This window comes from Cheilinus undulatus, linkage group 1 (genome assembly GCF_018320785.1).
Source record: "Cheilinus undulatus linkage group 1, ASM1832078v1, whole genome shotgun sequence".
NCBI lineage: Eukaryota > Metazoa > Chordata > Actinopteri > Labriformes > Labridae > Cheilinus > Cheilinus undulatus.
Genome location: NC_054865.1, coordinates 29,578,860 through 29,594,835, shown reverse-complemented (window position 1 = coordinate 29,594,835; position 15,976 = coordinate 29,578,860). Strand labels below are relative to the sequence as shown.

The window sequence follows — 15,976 nt, the reverse complement described above, 5'->3', positions numbered from 1 at the left end:
AAGACACATAAGTTTTGTGAATTATGTGTTGCTGCAGAGAAAAGTTGTCAGATCTCCATGGCTCAGTAAGACCTGTGAAAGTACCCTTACTGTCTGGTGAGTGGAAGACTCCAGGGCCAGCCTAAGGCATTTTAAGGCCAGAAGCAGAATGGGATTCAGGGGCCCCTGGTGGCCCTAAGCAGACACTTGCCTGCTTGTGCCTCTAGGAACCTTTGTAGTTGATCCAGTTAGCAGTGATGGGAAAGGCCTGGGCTGAAGAATGGTTGTCTTCTAGTGTAAATGTGAAGTGCACTTCCAGGGGGGATTGGACCTCATCTGTGGAAGTCTGGACTTTCTGAGCCCTGTGAGAGCTGCAGAGGCAAGCTTCAGAGGGAACAGTGGCTTTGTATTTCAAAATACTGCAACTGCACATGCTATTATTCAAAACCAGTAGAGAAAGAGTTTGAGAACAGGTACATGGGTTCCATTATTACAGAATTGTTTTTTGGGAAAGCTTTACCACTCACAGAGTCAACTTTATAAAAAGTTGTTTCAGTGCACTCTGGCATTTGTATATTACCACTGTAAAGATGAGGGCTGTTAGGGAAGTGGTTCTTTGAACTTCTTAATTTTGATAATTGATCATGAATGATCACATTTGTAATTACAAATTTAAAAGGCAATTATTTTGCATTTAAAACACATATTTAAGTCCAATTTGGCATTATGAAGTATTTCTTGAAGGTCTTGATTTTTGGAATCAAATAATGCATAGAGATCCACTTTATGATCACCTTAGATTTGATTATTTAAATTAGTTCTGCAGGGCTTCACCAATGTAGGCTGAAACCATAACATAGAAGCAGGTGCTTGCTTCAAAATGCTTTTTTTTTTTTTTTAAATCAGAATACAGGAGAAGGATCTGGCTGCAGACCATACATTTCTGAAGGCCACTCTCACAGACTGTTTATCTGAGACTCTGTATATCTCAAAAGGAAAGTGCCATAATTTGCAGGTACAATGTATTTCAAAGTTTGGGATTTTTCTCTAAATCCAGCTTTATTCATAAACACAGTTAAAGGGGACGTAATATGCAAAAATCACTTTTTCAGGCTTTTCCAACAAAAATACGTGCCCCTGGTCTGTCCACAACCCCCTGAAATACCAGAAAAATCCATTCCATTCCACCCTCTGTTTCTCCACCTTTCAGAAAATGTGTGCTGAAACAAGCCATTCTCAGATTTTCCCTTCATGACCTCATGTAGGGAGTTAGCACTGCCCCTAGGTTTGGTTGGCCCTCCCTGCTTGGAAGAAGATTCCACGCTCCGCTCCTGATTTTCCTCTCACCTGTCAGCAGAGATTCTGCATAGCTCAGTGGGTTACCCTGCTGACTTTGGTCTAGGAGAGTGATGGTTTCAAATCCCAGTCAAGTCCTTAACTTTGGCTAAAAGTGTCTGCAACATCAGGAGTGCTGCATCCGTTTCCTGAGATTGGTGTGGTCAGGGGCGGGGTCAGACAGCTTATTAACGTTTAAAGCCACAGACAGATAAATTGCTTGTTCTAAGTAGGGCTGAAACAGAGGGGTTTTTAGACATGCAAAATCCAATACTGGTGTGTTTTTTTTTTCAGCAACAAACTTCACAGGCATGTTTGAGACCAATATAAACTTGTGTTAAAAGGGTAAAATATATGACCCTTAAATTGATGGTTAAATGCATTGTAAACATTACAGCTGAAGCAATATTTCATTAATAAAACAGAGAAAAAAGATCAGAGTCCTAAACTGGGATTAAATCATGCAGTCATTTTAGAAGTAGTCGCACAAATGGTGGCTTGCTTTAGCTTTGTTATCTTTAGCTAAAGCTAACATAGCTAAGCTAGCTATGTAACTGATGGTACAACATAAGCCAAAGTAGCTGAGTTATCTTTAGCGACATGAATTTTAGCAAACATAGTTATATAGGTAACATATTAAGTAGTTTACTAAGCGGTTTTTTGAGCTTAGCTTTAGCTCCATTTGCTACCTAGCTCTGCAGCTATGTTATCTCCAGCTATGTTAGCTTTAGCAATTTGAGCTTAAGTTGTAGTTTGTATTTCTGTTCTCAGATATACATTATCTTAAATGAATGGTTGTGAGAGTGGCTTTCAGAATTGAATGGTCTGCAGCTGGACTGTCATGGAATACAGTGTTTGACATTCCTGTACAGGAGTGCATGTACAAAATGGGTCCCTTCTGTCCAGTGAACCCTTGATAATGCAACATCATTTGCACTTTTCCACAGTTCAAATTAAATTGTTTTCTCTGTGTATCTAACACAGCCAAGGTGAACAATTACATCAAGACTTTGAATAAAGGGGAATAGTAAAAAAGTGAAAGTGTTTAATCAAAAAGTCAATTTTTGCCTTGTTCACTGAGTTGTCTGGAAGTTTAAATTGAAATGAGACATCCAGAGGCTGAGTGGAGTCCTTATCTTCCATCACTGTGAATTTAGGAAGACACTATAATGAGTTGAACCCAGATGTCCGCCTTACAACAGCAGTTTGACTGTAGGCTGCATCTTAAAAGACAAAATAGCAAAAACAAGTTATGGGTTCATTTTGGACCTTAATTGCTTCTTGATTAATCCATTATAACTTTAAGCCTTTTTCCACATCATTATATTTTCTTTTTTCTCTTACAATGATTGAGTGTACCCACTGTGATGGCCTTGCAGAGTCTAGAAAATTAAGTGCATTCAGCAGCTGAATATCCATCTCTAAAACTACCTGAAGATGAAAAAATCTGGAGAATAAATCTACCCGCGGAATATTTCTTGAAACTTTATGCTTCTTTCTGTGTTGACAGACACATGCATATTTGTGTGAGCTCCCAGGTGGCACGGAATCGTGCATCTTTTCCCCTTGGTGTCCATCAATTCAAACCCAGAAAACAGTCAGAGGCCACATTCATAAGAATGACAGGTGTCATCGTACTGCAGGCAGGGTTAACTCTGAGTTCACCCCTCTCACATGTACCCGTCTTTCCTGCAGCCTTTGAAAATGAGTGAAAACCCAGGTGAAGACCCTTCATGTCTGAGGTTGCTGAAAAATGTATAAGGCCATGAGGTGGCACGTATGTGTATTGCATTATTGATAAAGACAGACGTTGCAGAGACCTCCAGCCCCTAGAGTCCTCTGGTCTGACAGAAAGCGTTTTCTGTCTATTTTGCCTTCCTAACCCTTTTTTTCTGTTCACCTGCTCTTTCCCCTGCAGCCCCCCTTTCTCTGTGCTTCCCCTCCTAGAGAGAAACCCTTTTAGGTGTTTGAAACATATTAAACCCTTCCCAAGTCTCTCAGAGCATAGTGTCATCCTGTTCTCACATCACGAGAGAGCGCGGCACAGCATGTGTCCTCCGGCTGAGCAGAGAAATTGGTAGTGAAAAAAGAAGTATCTTTCCAAAAGAATCTGTTTGATGCCTGAACACAGACAAAGGGAGATTTAATGGGCAGTTGAAAGAACCAAAAAGCACCTTCAATTTTTCTGCTTTCTCACTGACACAATTTCCTTTGTGTGGTGCAGACAAGACGAATGACAGTCTCAAACCAAAAGCAATTTTGGAGCTGATTTTTTTTCAGCAATTAAAGCCAATTAGTTTTCCAGCAACCAAATTGTGGCAGTCTGTTGTCTGTGTCTGGCTTTGGTTCTTTCTCTTCTAAGAGTGCTGCACTAACTAGACCAATGCTGCATAACATACTGTGTTATACTTGAACTTAAAGAGTTATTTTGCACCCAGGAATTTACCTGTTTTATCATTTAGACAACCTATTGTAGCTGCTTCTATTTTGAAGGTATTTTGAACAAAGCACTCAGAACTTTTTAACTTTGATAATAATTCTGAATAGCATGCATAGCTGGCAGAATCTTTCCACCCCTTCCTTTTAAAAATATGTGTGTGTTTGATATGACCTTACTAAAACTGATTTTAGCCAAAGAGAATAAATACCAATGTAGGCCATTGTAAACATAATTCATTTTCATTAAAGTTGGACTTGTATAGTTTGTGCATGTATCTAATAATAGTAGAACAGGATATCTGATGTCCTAACACTTAGTAAGGTCATCTCTTTTACCCAGGATCATTATCTTTTTGCAGGATTACTTTTCTTTTCGTAACAGTGAGAGCATCATTCATGAAGCAATCCAATATGCTGGAGGTGGAGATAAGCTGTGATTGCTGTCATGCTGTCCCTGCTCTAAGGACTACAGGGTTCAAATCAAAGTCATAAACCTCAATAAACAGGACAGCAGTCCTCCCCGGTGAGATTAATCCTGATTAAACAAGAGAAGCACACAAACACAGGAATATGATAACAGCACAAAAATAGCCTCTTATTCATTTGATCATCAGTCCTAGCTGCTGCTCTGCTGTCCTGCTTTGTGTTCCTGCAGGAGTGTAACAGGATAAGCAGCCCTGAGCAGACACCCGAGTATCAGTAGGGAATCTAAAAATGATGCTATTGATGTGTTTGCCTTTTTAAGTGTGGCTCTGTGTAACCTAACACTGTCTCCGGGCGCTCCACATGAGGACTCATCAGATGCACTTCGCAGGGAGGATTTTTTTAATGCGAGCTCTACTCAGATTGGTGGGGACCTGTAGCAGGGGATATCTGCCCCTGTTTCCTCAAATCATGATGACCTCTTCCTGACAAGCTCAAATAGCCAGAGCCAGAGGTGCTGTAATGGAGAGGTCTGATAGTTGTGTTTACCTTAGCTCAGCAAGCCTGCAGCTTTCCCCCTCAGTTTGCCTTCAAGAAATGATAATATCACTAAATATTTGCCAGCACCTTCCTTACACACTGAGACTTCTTAAACAATGTATTAAATTTCGGTTCCTACAATAATTACACTTCTGTTTTCTCATGTGGTAAAATAAAGCATATCTCACGGATATGATCAGAATTTATTGGTTAAAATTAGTTCTGAGTCTTGACAGATGTCCCCAAATTGAACCTAGAATATTCGTAGCTTTTTCCCTCCTTCAGTGTTATCTCTGTGCTGTTTTTTTTTTTCTGTGCACATCAGGGAGAGGACACATCCGCAGGATTTACACATGCAATTACCAGATAAGTAAAGAATGGACTAGCTTTACGTTAAAGGAGCCTGAAGCCAAGTTCTTGCTCCTGTTCATCACAGATAATGGGCCTATCTACCAATATGTGCATACATTTAGAGCAGAAATATATTCACTGACCTCAGGGAAATTTAAAATTTCCCCGCCTGAGAATTCACAAACCTTTTTGTAATGAAATAGTAAACAAATAAATGGGAAAAGAGGAGCACAATGTGTGGCAAGAGTTGTCTACCCCATCAACACTTTTGACCCTGTTCTCACTGAATCTTCTTAAAACTAGATGTGCATGCATGTTTGTCTCCCTCCCAATTATTCTGCATATTCTGAGCCCTTTTTCACCTAATCTTTGAAGAAAATTTCAGACATATGCTGGCATCATGAAGAAATTAGTCTCTCACTCTCTCGTAATATGTTTGGGGATTTGAAACAGAAAGGCTCATTAAGAAATATGACTTTGGACTTTTTTAATTTTTATTTAATAGTTTAATGAAAATTCTGTTATTACCCTTCTTTTTGTCTATTATTCACACATCAACAAAATGAGTTAAATTACACATTTTACTTCATAATGCATAAAAAGAGTATGTTTAAATTTCATGAGCTGGGAAAAATGCTGCCCATTAGGTTGACGACAGACACTAATGCCTACAGCTAATGAGTGCATACTAGTTCAGCCTACAGCAGTCATAAGTTGCTCCAGCATTAGCTGCTGATTGAAAAAGCTATTATGCTAATATATTTGGGTAAAGACAAAAAAATCAAACTCTATATTTATGGAAGCATGTATGGGGTCATTAGTTTTGTATTAGTCCTCTTCTAAAGCTTACTGTTGCTTTTCTGACTAGAAAAAAAGATAAATTTCTATTTTAAAGCAGATTACTGGCAAGCTGTAAAATGTATTGATCGAAGACTTCTAAGAACACACAGGATGCTTTTAATTTGCTGTGGTTTTATTGCTGCAGCTTAAGTGATTTATCCTGGGGGTTCATTAGACTCATGCTTATGCTCTGCATGTGAATCACTGCACCTTAAGCAACCTGCCTTTTAGTCTCCTCCCTAGACAGCTCCAAAGTTAGCAGACATAATCCAGCTTTCAGAAGATTGTCGCATACTGTGGGGAGTAACTGCTGCAGGAATCAAAGAGAGAGGAGCTGTCTGCGAGGGAGGGATCTCTTGTGGTTCCTGTATAGTCTGGCTCCTTACATACAGCCCTGTTTCCTAAAAAGTTGAGACTTTATGCCAAATGTAAAAACAGAATGTGATGATTTGCAGAACACTGAAAACCCATTTTTGATTGAAAATAGCAAAATGCCAAATGCTCAAACTGAAAAATTCTTTGGGTACAAGATTATGTGCCAGTTTTGAATTTGATGCCTTTGTGGCATCACGTCTTCTTGTAACACTGTACTAAACTATTAGGGAAGTAATGCCAGACTTCATAGCTAAGCCATGATGCCCAAATATGAAGAAAGAAACTGAGACAGCGTTAGGGGAAAAAAATAAGTAATTGTACAAGGAGACAAAAAAGGTAGAAAAGTGGTAAAAAAAAATTGGTGAAAGTGGCAAAGAAAATGGCAAAAGAAGGCTTAAAGTGGCAACATAGATAAGAAGTGGCAAAAATGTGCTAAAAGTGGCCAAAAAGTGGCAAAAATTGGCTACAGGTGACAAAAAGTGGCAAAAAAAAGGGTGAACAGGCGAAAAGCTGGTTAGAGTTGGCAAGAAACAAGTGGCAAAAAGAACAGGGAAAAAAACAGGCAAAAAGCAGCAAGAAATGTGTTAAAAGTGGCAAAAAGGAAGTGTCCTAATGTATGCATGCATGTCTTCCCAGGGCTTCTGTAAGCCTTACAGAATCCTTTCTCATATGTTTATTGGAAAATGCCTCTGTTTTTTGTTGCTGTGTAGAATTAACACCAGACTTTCTGTCTCTCTGCCTTCTTTTCTCCGCAGGAGCAGTCAGGGCTTCATGCACATGAAGCTGTCACGGACAAAGGAGAATAAGTACATCCTGGGCCAGAACAGCTGCCCGTTTGAGAGCGTGCCTGAAATTATTAATTTCTACTCCACCCGCAAGCTGCCCATCAAGGGAGCTGAGCACATGTCCCTGCTCTACCCTGTAGCCATCAGGACACTATAGTGCACCGGTTCACCTGCAGGCACTCAGCCCCTGCAGCACTCACTGGGCCGCCCTGTGGCTCCACACCTTCTCTCTCTATGGACACAGCCCAGGGGGCTCATGGGAAAACTGAACAGTTGCGTCCCAAAACTGCTGATCCGAACTCACCTCACTAGCCAACAGATTCCAGACCTGTGCTGAAGGCCTACTGCAAACTTTCTTATACACATAGACTCAATGATTCAGAGGACTTTGTTATTTTATTTTATTTTATTTATGACAGACATCTACTTCATTACATCACCAACTGACTCTTATAAACATCATTTCATCAGCTGACTCTCTTGGCACTTAACACTCAAAGAAAAGAAAGGTACAACATTGTTACATTTGTCACATGGGTGAACATTCATCATTTATTGTACCTTTTTCAGCAGAGAGCGCCTCATGAAAATTCTGTTTGAATAAGTTTGTTGGACTCATTTGGTTTGGCTCTGTTGATGCTGTAATTGTTTGCGTGGGGACTGAAGATTGTAAGAGTGGTGCAAGGGAAGCAACATTTATGAGGCATGTTGAGGGAAATTGTCCACATGGGTCCCATCCAGCGGGCAGGATATTGAATAAAGCGGCCCTGTATGAATGCTGTGTCCCCAGCTGTGTGGAATAACAGGCCTGTGAGCCGCACAGACTGATATCTCTATCATGTCATAGTACATGCTGTCTGCGATCCATCACTGAGTGGGTGTATCACACCAATGACAGTGTAAGTAGCATCACGGGTAGACAGGCAGGAGAGCATGATGGATGGGTCAACCTGTCTGACACAGTACAATTGGCTGAGGCCATAGACCAGAGCCTGTCCAAATGGACCAAATTAGCCCGGCTACCCCCGCTTAGAATGGCTTTGCATCAGGAGAATGAAATATGCCTGCATTGTCTACCTCAGAAAATCAATTTCATTCGCCCATCTGCAGATCAATAGGTACAATGGGATTGCAGACATCGATCTCTCTTTCCTTCGACATTCCTAATTCCCTCTCAATAACGTCTTTGATTTTAAGGATGCTTTTTGAATACATTTAATCCAAGATTTTTTAAAGGGAAAAAACCACAGGCAGACTTTTCAGATCAGCAATTGTATGTAAAGTCACTAGTATGATACCGTGTGATGTCAGTAGCAAATGTTTGGTTATTGCCTTATAATGCATGGGTCAAATCAGTCCGCTAGATCAGCTGATTTCCAATTCTGCTTTTAAAGATTGTTCTGTGACTGTAATTTATTCTGGGGTAATAATTATTACTGATGTGTTACTCCTTGCCCTCATCGTACCGTGCCGATGTGATCGTGTTTTTTGGGGCTATTCCCAATCTCTTTGAACTGTGGTGCTTTGCTTTTTAGTTGTTTCAACCTTCTGCTTAGTGCACGTTTGCATCGGTGGCCTGGGACGTAGGTCACTGCATCTCCTGACCAACGAGATTGTCAAGCCTCGCGTGAGAGACGATCGCATTTGCCCACTGGACCAATCACCGCTCAGCCTGTTTCATAATAGAGAACAATAGCTTTGCATCAGAATCTCTCCCATCTCCACCCAAAAGATGTGCAAAATGTGAGGATGCTGTAAGAATGTACAGTGTGTTCATCTGTATGTAAATGAGAACATGTGCACAGACTCCTGGGTAATGTTTGTATTTTTTTAACCTTGTTGGTACAAACTGGTGACAGCCCTTGCTTGAGTCTCTTTGGTTGTCAGCTTTCTTTTGTCCCCTGAGCTCAAGAAACAAGATTTTACCCCTCTGATTGTAGAATTAAGATTCCCATGTCTTCTGTACATTAAACAGGACAATTATGGACATTATGCTGTATTGAGAAAGATTTAATACTTGAGACTATGAAGACATGAGGAAAATGGGAACTAAGGTAATAACTCCTGTGAGAGATGCTTTCATTTTCTGATCTCTTTTCATACAGTCTGACTGCTTCTCTCAATAACTGCAGTCATCCCCTGATGGCCAAGTTTAAGGAACTTCCTCATTAGCCTTTTTCAGACATACACCCCTGAATAGCTCCTGAAAATTTCAGGACTGGCTGCACCAAAATCTTCCTGGCATACTTGTACACAAATGACCCTTACTAGAAGTTTTAGCAATGTTAAAAATATGGGAGACGCCAGATATAAGGACTGTTTCAAACATGTCATCATCTTATAATCCTCTGAATGCACACTCTAGACCACTTTGCTAGACTGTGAGACCACAAACCTGCCATTTATTGTTGTGATTTCATGGTTAAGTTTGCACACATGAGAAGTCACAGAAACTCATGTGATCAAATGTGACTTCATAAGAAAAACAAACATGGAGGATGATTGAAATCCTCGTCTGGTTGTCCAGGCATGTATTACATTTGCAGTGACATTAAAAAAAAAAGGGGGGGGGGGGAATGAGGGTGAAATCCTGGCTGAAATAAAGGTACAGTTGTGTTTATGTCTGTGAGCTCTTGAAGCATGCATCATTCAGTTGGTGATGCTACCTGGTCTGCGTGCTCTTATTGGTGGGTATTCCATCCAAGGCAGTCCAGCCCTGAATCATTCATATCCAACATGTTTGAGTTCAAGGTTGGGGGGCTCTGGTGTAATAGGTAACAGTAAAATTATTGTTTTGATGCCACACACTTGAAACAAATTGGGATTGAAGTGCATTCAAATTGGGACACGCCCACCTTATTGTCTAGTGCAGAGAATGTTAAACTTTTCAGCCTACGACCCCCAAAATACAGGTGCCAGAGACTGGCACCGGCTGTTCCTGAAGGTGGTTCATGCATAGTTAAACACAGCCATACACATTCAAGAATACAGTAGTTGTGTGCAGACTTACATAGTAAGTATTTTTTTTAATATTGCTTTGATTTCAGCATAAATCTTATCAAATCACCATGTATTTAACTAACTGTACGCATATATTTTTCATAAAATTTGGAAAAATATACAAGGCAACCTCCCAGGGGGTCCCAACCCCCAGGTTCAGAACCACTGGTCTAGTGGGCAAATCTGGCCTAAAGAGGGGCTTGAAAGCATTGGTTTCCAAAATGGGGTTGGGGCCCTGGGGGATCACAAGACACAAAGTGGGGTATTAGGATGCTTTCCAAAGAAATTAAGAAAGTTTCCAATGATTTAAAGTGGTATATTTTTTCCACTATCATAAAAAAAATCATAAAATGAGTCAAAATAAAACTATGGTTAATAAGTGATATTATTGATGTTCTGTACAAAATCTCCTTAAAATACACATTTGTACTCAATGCTTTGCTTTAACCACTTCCAAGGATGAGGGGGCTCAGTATCTGGCACTGTTATTTTGGGGGTCACAGGCTGAAAAGTTTGGGAAGTCCTGCTTTAAAGCATGTGTGTAGCCAGCTTAAAGAGGCAGGACATGACATCATAAAGTCCAATTTTGCATGCAAAAAACAGAAACTGGTGCTGCAATGGCATATTTTATTTTTGCCTTTAAATCAGTGCTCGAGTACTCAGATGTATTCACGAGGGAGCAGAAAAGAATATCACTGCTACATGTACAACGATGGCATTTATTTACTTTTTGCCTAGTATAAATGCCATCATCCTGACTTGCTTGCTCGTGGTGAATTTTCTTGAGTATTTCCTTCAGAATTCCTATACATAGAAATTTCACCTGGGGGCAGGCTGCAAAAAGTCAAGAATAAAGCTGGGGCTGAACAATTCAGCCATTTGCATCCATAAAATTCTGATAAATCTTTAGGTGTTTTGTGTTTGTGTGAAAATGCTAATTGACATCACATTTGAAACTATGGCACACCCCTTATAAAGGGGAGTGCAGGAGTGCAGACTCATTAGTTTTGCAACTTATAACAGCAAATTATGTTTTCAAACAGCAAGAACATGAGGGTTTGCCACACTAAGTTTAGTGAGAGTCACTATTTCTCATATGATCAAGCTGTCTCTTCAGATTGATCTGTATTAGCATCAAAATTTTGTGGTTTCATCAAATTCCAGAAAATAACATTTTATAAAAGGTCTGACCCAGGCATGATCACTGTTGAAAGTACCAGATACATTTTGGCTTTGATGTGATCTTCATTTTGTGCTATGCAACGTTGAACTACAGTCATTGAAGGGGGAATAATTGGATGGTTTGCCTCCACCAAATGTCTATGAATAAAGAATATCATGGTACAAAATGTTTACCTGGAAGAGGTGTAATCAACAAAACCTTATGGAAAAAAAAGCAGAAAGTGGGATGAGTGCAGAAAGTGAGCAGACAGATGCTTCTGTCATCAGATGAGTATGTCTGTGAGGGTGTCTGTCCATGTAATAAGACAACCTCTGCAGCTTTACTAAGGAATAGTACGTTGTCAAAGTGGACCTATGTGTTTCCTTAAGAGAAAGCTTCATGCAGATGAAATGAATCAACTTTATGTTTGTTGAATGCAAAATGTTCCCTGTTTAAGAGATCAAATATCAAGAGTAGAGGCTCTTTGTTTAGTTGTTGCTGCTGATGAGTATTACACTACCAAAAGGGAAAAGCCTGCAGACAACGGCCATACTGCCTAGAGAGAGAGAGGCCTTAGCTTTGGAGAAAGGGAAGATGAGGAAAAGGGAGAGACGGAGGAGGAGAGAGGGATTCACTGCAATCAGCAGACACTCTTGTTTCTATTCTGAGAACCTGAACGAGCCCTTCTCCTCCCTCAGAAGTGTCTTAAAGCGTGTGTATTTTGCATACACACAATTGAGCATGCATGAAGCAGTGTTTGTGTGTGTGTGTGAGTATGTGTGTGAAGGTGTGAGCAGCCATCAGCCATTGACTTACCCCTCTGTTTGTGTATCTTGTGTAACACTTTACTGTGGTAAAGTGGCATGTATGAGTTTCCTTTGTGTACATTTTTGTGCCACGTTATGTATGCACTACTCTAACATATCTCTGTACAGTCCCTCATGGCCAAATGTATATACTGAATGTATTGTAATAGGGACATAGAGGCATCAAGGTTCAACTGAAATAAATCTGGGTTTATGAGTTAAAGTGTGATTTCATGTTTCAGACTTTCTTATTTGCTATTGTTTTATCCTCCCACACCACAACAAGGCAGACACATAATTATTTAGTAAAGCTGCTTCCTGTGTCTTCACCCTCGCCTGTTACCATGGTGAAGCCCTAAAGTGAAGCGGCCATTGTTTGAGTCAAGGACAGAATGCTGGAGCTATTATCGAGGCAGTACTCCAGCACTTGTTGTCCTGTATTGATCCACTTTGTAGCACACTCCTATTCATCCTGGTAGTATTTGTTTTACTGTGTGTGCGTGTCTGTTTGAGCGGTAATACTTCAACGGTACAATGAGGTTCCCTGTCTTCAGTCATAATCTCTGGATATTTTTGACAAAGAATCAGTGGCAGCATTTAGTGCAGGATGGCTATTTTTGTCCAGCCTATGAATGAAGTCAAGTGTTAATCATACATGATTCTTGACATTTAAAAAAGACTTTGCCTGAGGTTCTATATTTAAAGGACATTTCTCAATTAACAAACTGAAAGAAGAAATGTAGAAGCTCATTTAGCATGGTTACATTTATTGTAAGGATAATTAAATTCATTTTCTGCTAATCCTCTGAAAGGCTACCTTTAAGAATCCTGTTACTAACAAAGTCAAACATTCACTAAAGTGAATAGAATAAAAAATAGCATTCAAAGAATACTTTGTTTACAAGCAGGGGAAAGCAAAAATTTCCCTGACTTGTAAGTGCAAATAAATGTTGTTTTAAACACATTTACAGAAGATGGTAAATTTATAACCATAAACACACCTGAGCACAGCAAAACAAAATAACTACTGCCTGGCAGGTGTTTGTTGCCAAGAGGTATAAACTTGCAGGACAGTGAAAGAAGAGCCATGTGTCAAGAAGAAAGGGCTGAGGTGGTTTCTAGATTGCATTACTAGTTAAGTATATGTGAGTTGAATTAAAGGTATAAAACAATGAACTTTGTTTTCCAAAATGTACACTGTTTTTTCCCGATTTTGCGTAAGGTTTTGTGTCAAATTTTACAAAAATCCCTCAAAATAATTTTAGAATATGGTATTTGATTTGTTCATCCTTGACTCAGACTGGACATTCATGCAAAGTTTGAAGAAAATCCCTCAAAGCATACTTGCTATGTTGTGCTCACAAGACAGGGATGCACACAATTTCTAACGATATTGAGCTTTAACCTTTGAGCTCCAAAATGTATTTAAACTTAAGTTGGAGCAGAAATTTGTTCAGTTTGATGGAAATTCCTAAAAGGGTTCGTTAGATAATACATTCGCAAGGGAGTAACATAGGTCCTAATGACCTTGACCTTTGACCTCCAAAATAAAAAAGTTTTAGTATGATGCCAAGCATAGATTCAAGCTGGAAGACTGTTCCATATTATTCATATTGCTCCCTCTTTGTCCCTCCTCACCCATGGTGATCAGCTGCTTATGGCCATGTTTACTTCAGTTCCTAACTAGTGATAGATCGATGAACAAACTTTGTCAACCAACCGTCCTGCTGCCACCAAACTTTCTTTTACCCTCTGCTGCTGTCAGTTTGATCCAGGTCATTGTGTAACAGTGCAACCCCCACCTCCATCCTCTCGTACCCTCTTCCTCAGTGTTTTGAGTTCTTCAGAAGCCACCCCTCAACACATTCAGAATACCACCATCATCGTCACCAGTGTTTCTTTTCTTATCCTGCAGTCAGACTCTCAACCTCCTTTCAGTTCATCAACATGACAATTGAGTCTAATCCCCTTGCACATGAATTATGCCTCTCTAAACTTGTACAATAAAGGTGAAAATGGCTGCAATGGGAAAACATTAACAGTTTTTAAACAGCAGATGTTGGCCACCAAACATACTTAAAGCTGTCAGGAGGAGCAGAGGCGGGGGGTTGATGAGAAGAAACAATGAGCATTCACAGCCCCTTGAGTTGATTTGAAGTAGTACAAACTGTTAAATGTACAGACTTTAAGCTCGGTCTTACTAGAAACTGACAGCAGCTCTTTATATTTAGCACTTGAATACATTGCATTCTTATGATATGGCCATGACTCAAACAATTCATAATAATCTAGCTTTTTGTGGTTTTAATTGAGCCACTTTACCCACAATTCCAAACAATACAAAAAATCAATAGGAAATTAGTACAACATGGTTCAACAGCTCTTTAACTGTTAAGCATAGCCCTTCATGAAAATTTCCCTCTAAATATCACTTTACCAGTTGGGCCTCTTTTCTTCATCTGACTCAGTTAAACCCAAAACTTCAGACAGAACAAGGAGCACAGTTTCTATTTTTAAGTTTCCATTCAAACTCCATGTGGTTTGTACATTCTCCCTGCTTTCCCTCAGCTGCAGCTCTCTTCTCCACGAGAGCTCCATCAAGGGTTAAAGCACCTGGGATGAAATGCATCAAAGACGCTTTGTGGACCAAAAGAGAGCTGAAAAAGAAGAAGAAGAAGGGGGAAGAATAAAAAAGGCACAGCTTGAAAGCATTGAATGGGCCACGAGGGGGGATGAAATGGCCTCATGTCCATCAGGAGCTCATTTCATATTCCGCTCAGTCACGGCGGGCAGAAAGCAATCTCAGGTAGCAGACCTTATGTTAATAACACGTGGGTTGCCTCCTTTCAGAGAAACAAAAGCGGATGGAGGGCATTATACCAACCCTGGGGCCTTCCTCCTCCTTCTCTGGCACATCGGAGGAATCCATGTGTGGAGAATAGTGTTGGTATTGTTCTACCTGTCTGTGAAGGCTTGATTAGAGGAGTTTTTACACTGTTTCAAAGGGGTCTGGCTTTGATGGTTTCTATTGGCTTAGCATATTGCATATAATGACATGAAGCAAAACCAAGCTCATTACCTGGATCCAGGGTCAATGTGGAGGTAATTGGGCTGATGTGTGGCAGCTTCAAAGCTACAGGCTTTCATCAGGACAAGAGCGTTTCAGTTGTTAAAGTCATTTCCTGTTCCTACTCAGGATTAATTTTGTCACTGCTCTGTAACTGTGGATACATTTGATCACTGAGAGAGCACACAGGGAAAGATGAACAAACTTGTGAATAACCATCACAGAGAAAGGTCCAACGGAGAAACATAGGGTCTCTATTGCTTCCTGTCACGTCTTCAAATTTGATCTAATTGCAGGTACAAGCACGAGGTGCAATAAGGCTCTACTGACCTCATTTTCTCCTGACCGAGATTTTCCTAAGACCTTTTTTCCTTTTTTTTTGGATCATCTTTATTTTGTGTTGTTGGCATACCCAGGTCTTAGATTAATGAAGAGAACATCAAGGAGTCAATTCTTGCATATGTAGAAATTATGTTAATATGACAGACAAAGGCTCTATCTTCTGTTTGGAAACTTTTTCTCCTTGGAACATTTTATTTAAAAAAAACAGTAGCAAGGGACTACCTCACACCCCCAGCAAACAGGTGTCTTAATATGCTGCTTTTAAAAAAGGATTAGAGTGCCTATAAAAGTATCCACCCCTTTGGATGTTTAACCCTTTTATAAATCAGTCATTGTCAATATAATTTGGCTTTTTCAACCAAAAAAAATATAACAAAATACTCCTTTATGATAAAGTGAAAAAAGATTTCTACAAAGTAGAACTATACATATTCACCCCCTTTAAATTGTCTGACGAAATTCAACAGAGGTCCAGCCAGTTGTTGCTAGTAGTCTCACAGTTACTGAAATGGGAATCACCTGAGTGCAGTGA

General features: G+C 39.9%; 1 protein-coding gene across 4 annotated transcripts in view; it reads left to right on the top strand.

The window, feature by feature from the left end:
* LOC121513574 (SH2 domain-containing adapter protein F-like) overlaps positions 1-8,873 on the top strand; it is a 133,480-nt gene extending 124,607 nt beyond the window's left edge. For all 4 annotated transcript variants that reach the window (XM_041793404.1, XM_041793397.1, XM_041793422.1 and 1 more), the window contains one exon: positions 7,038-8,873. In XM_041793404.1, coding sequence (XP_041649338.1) covers positions 7,038-7,224 — 187 coding nt within the window. In that variant the 3' untranslated portion in view covers positions 7,225-8,873. The remainder of the gene's footprint in view (positions 1-7,037) is intronic.
* The last annotated feature ends 7,103 nt before the right edge of the window (positions 8,874-15,976 follow it).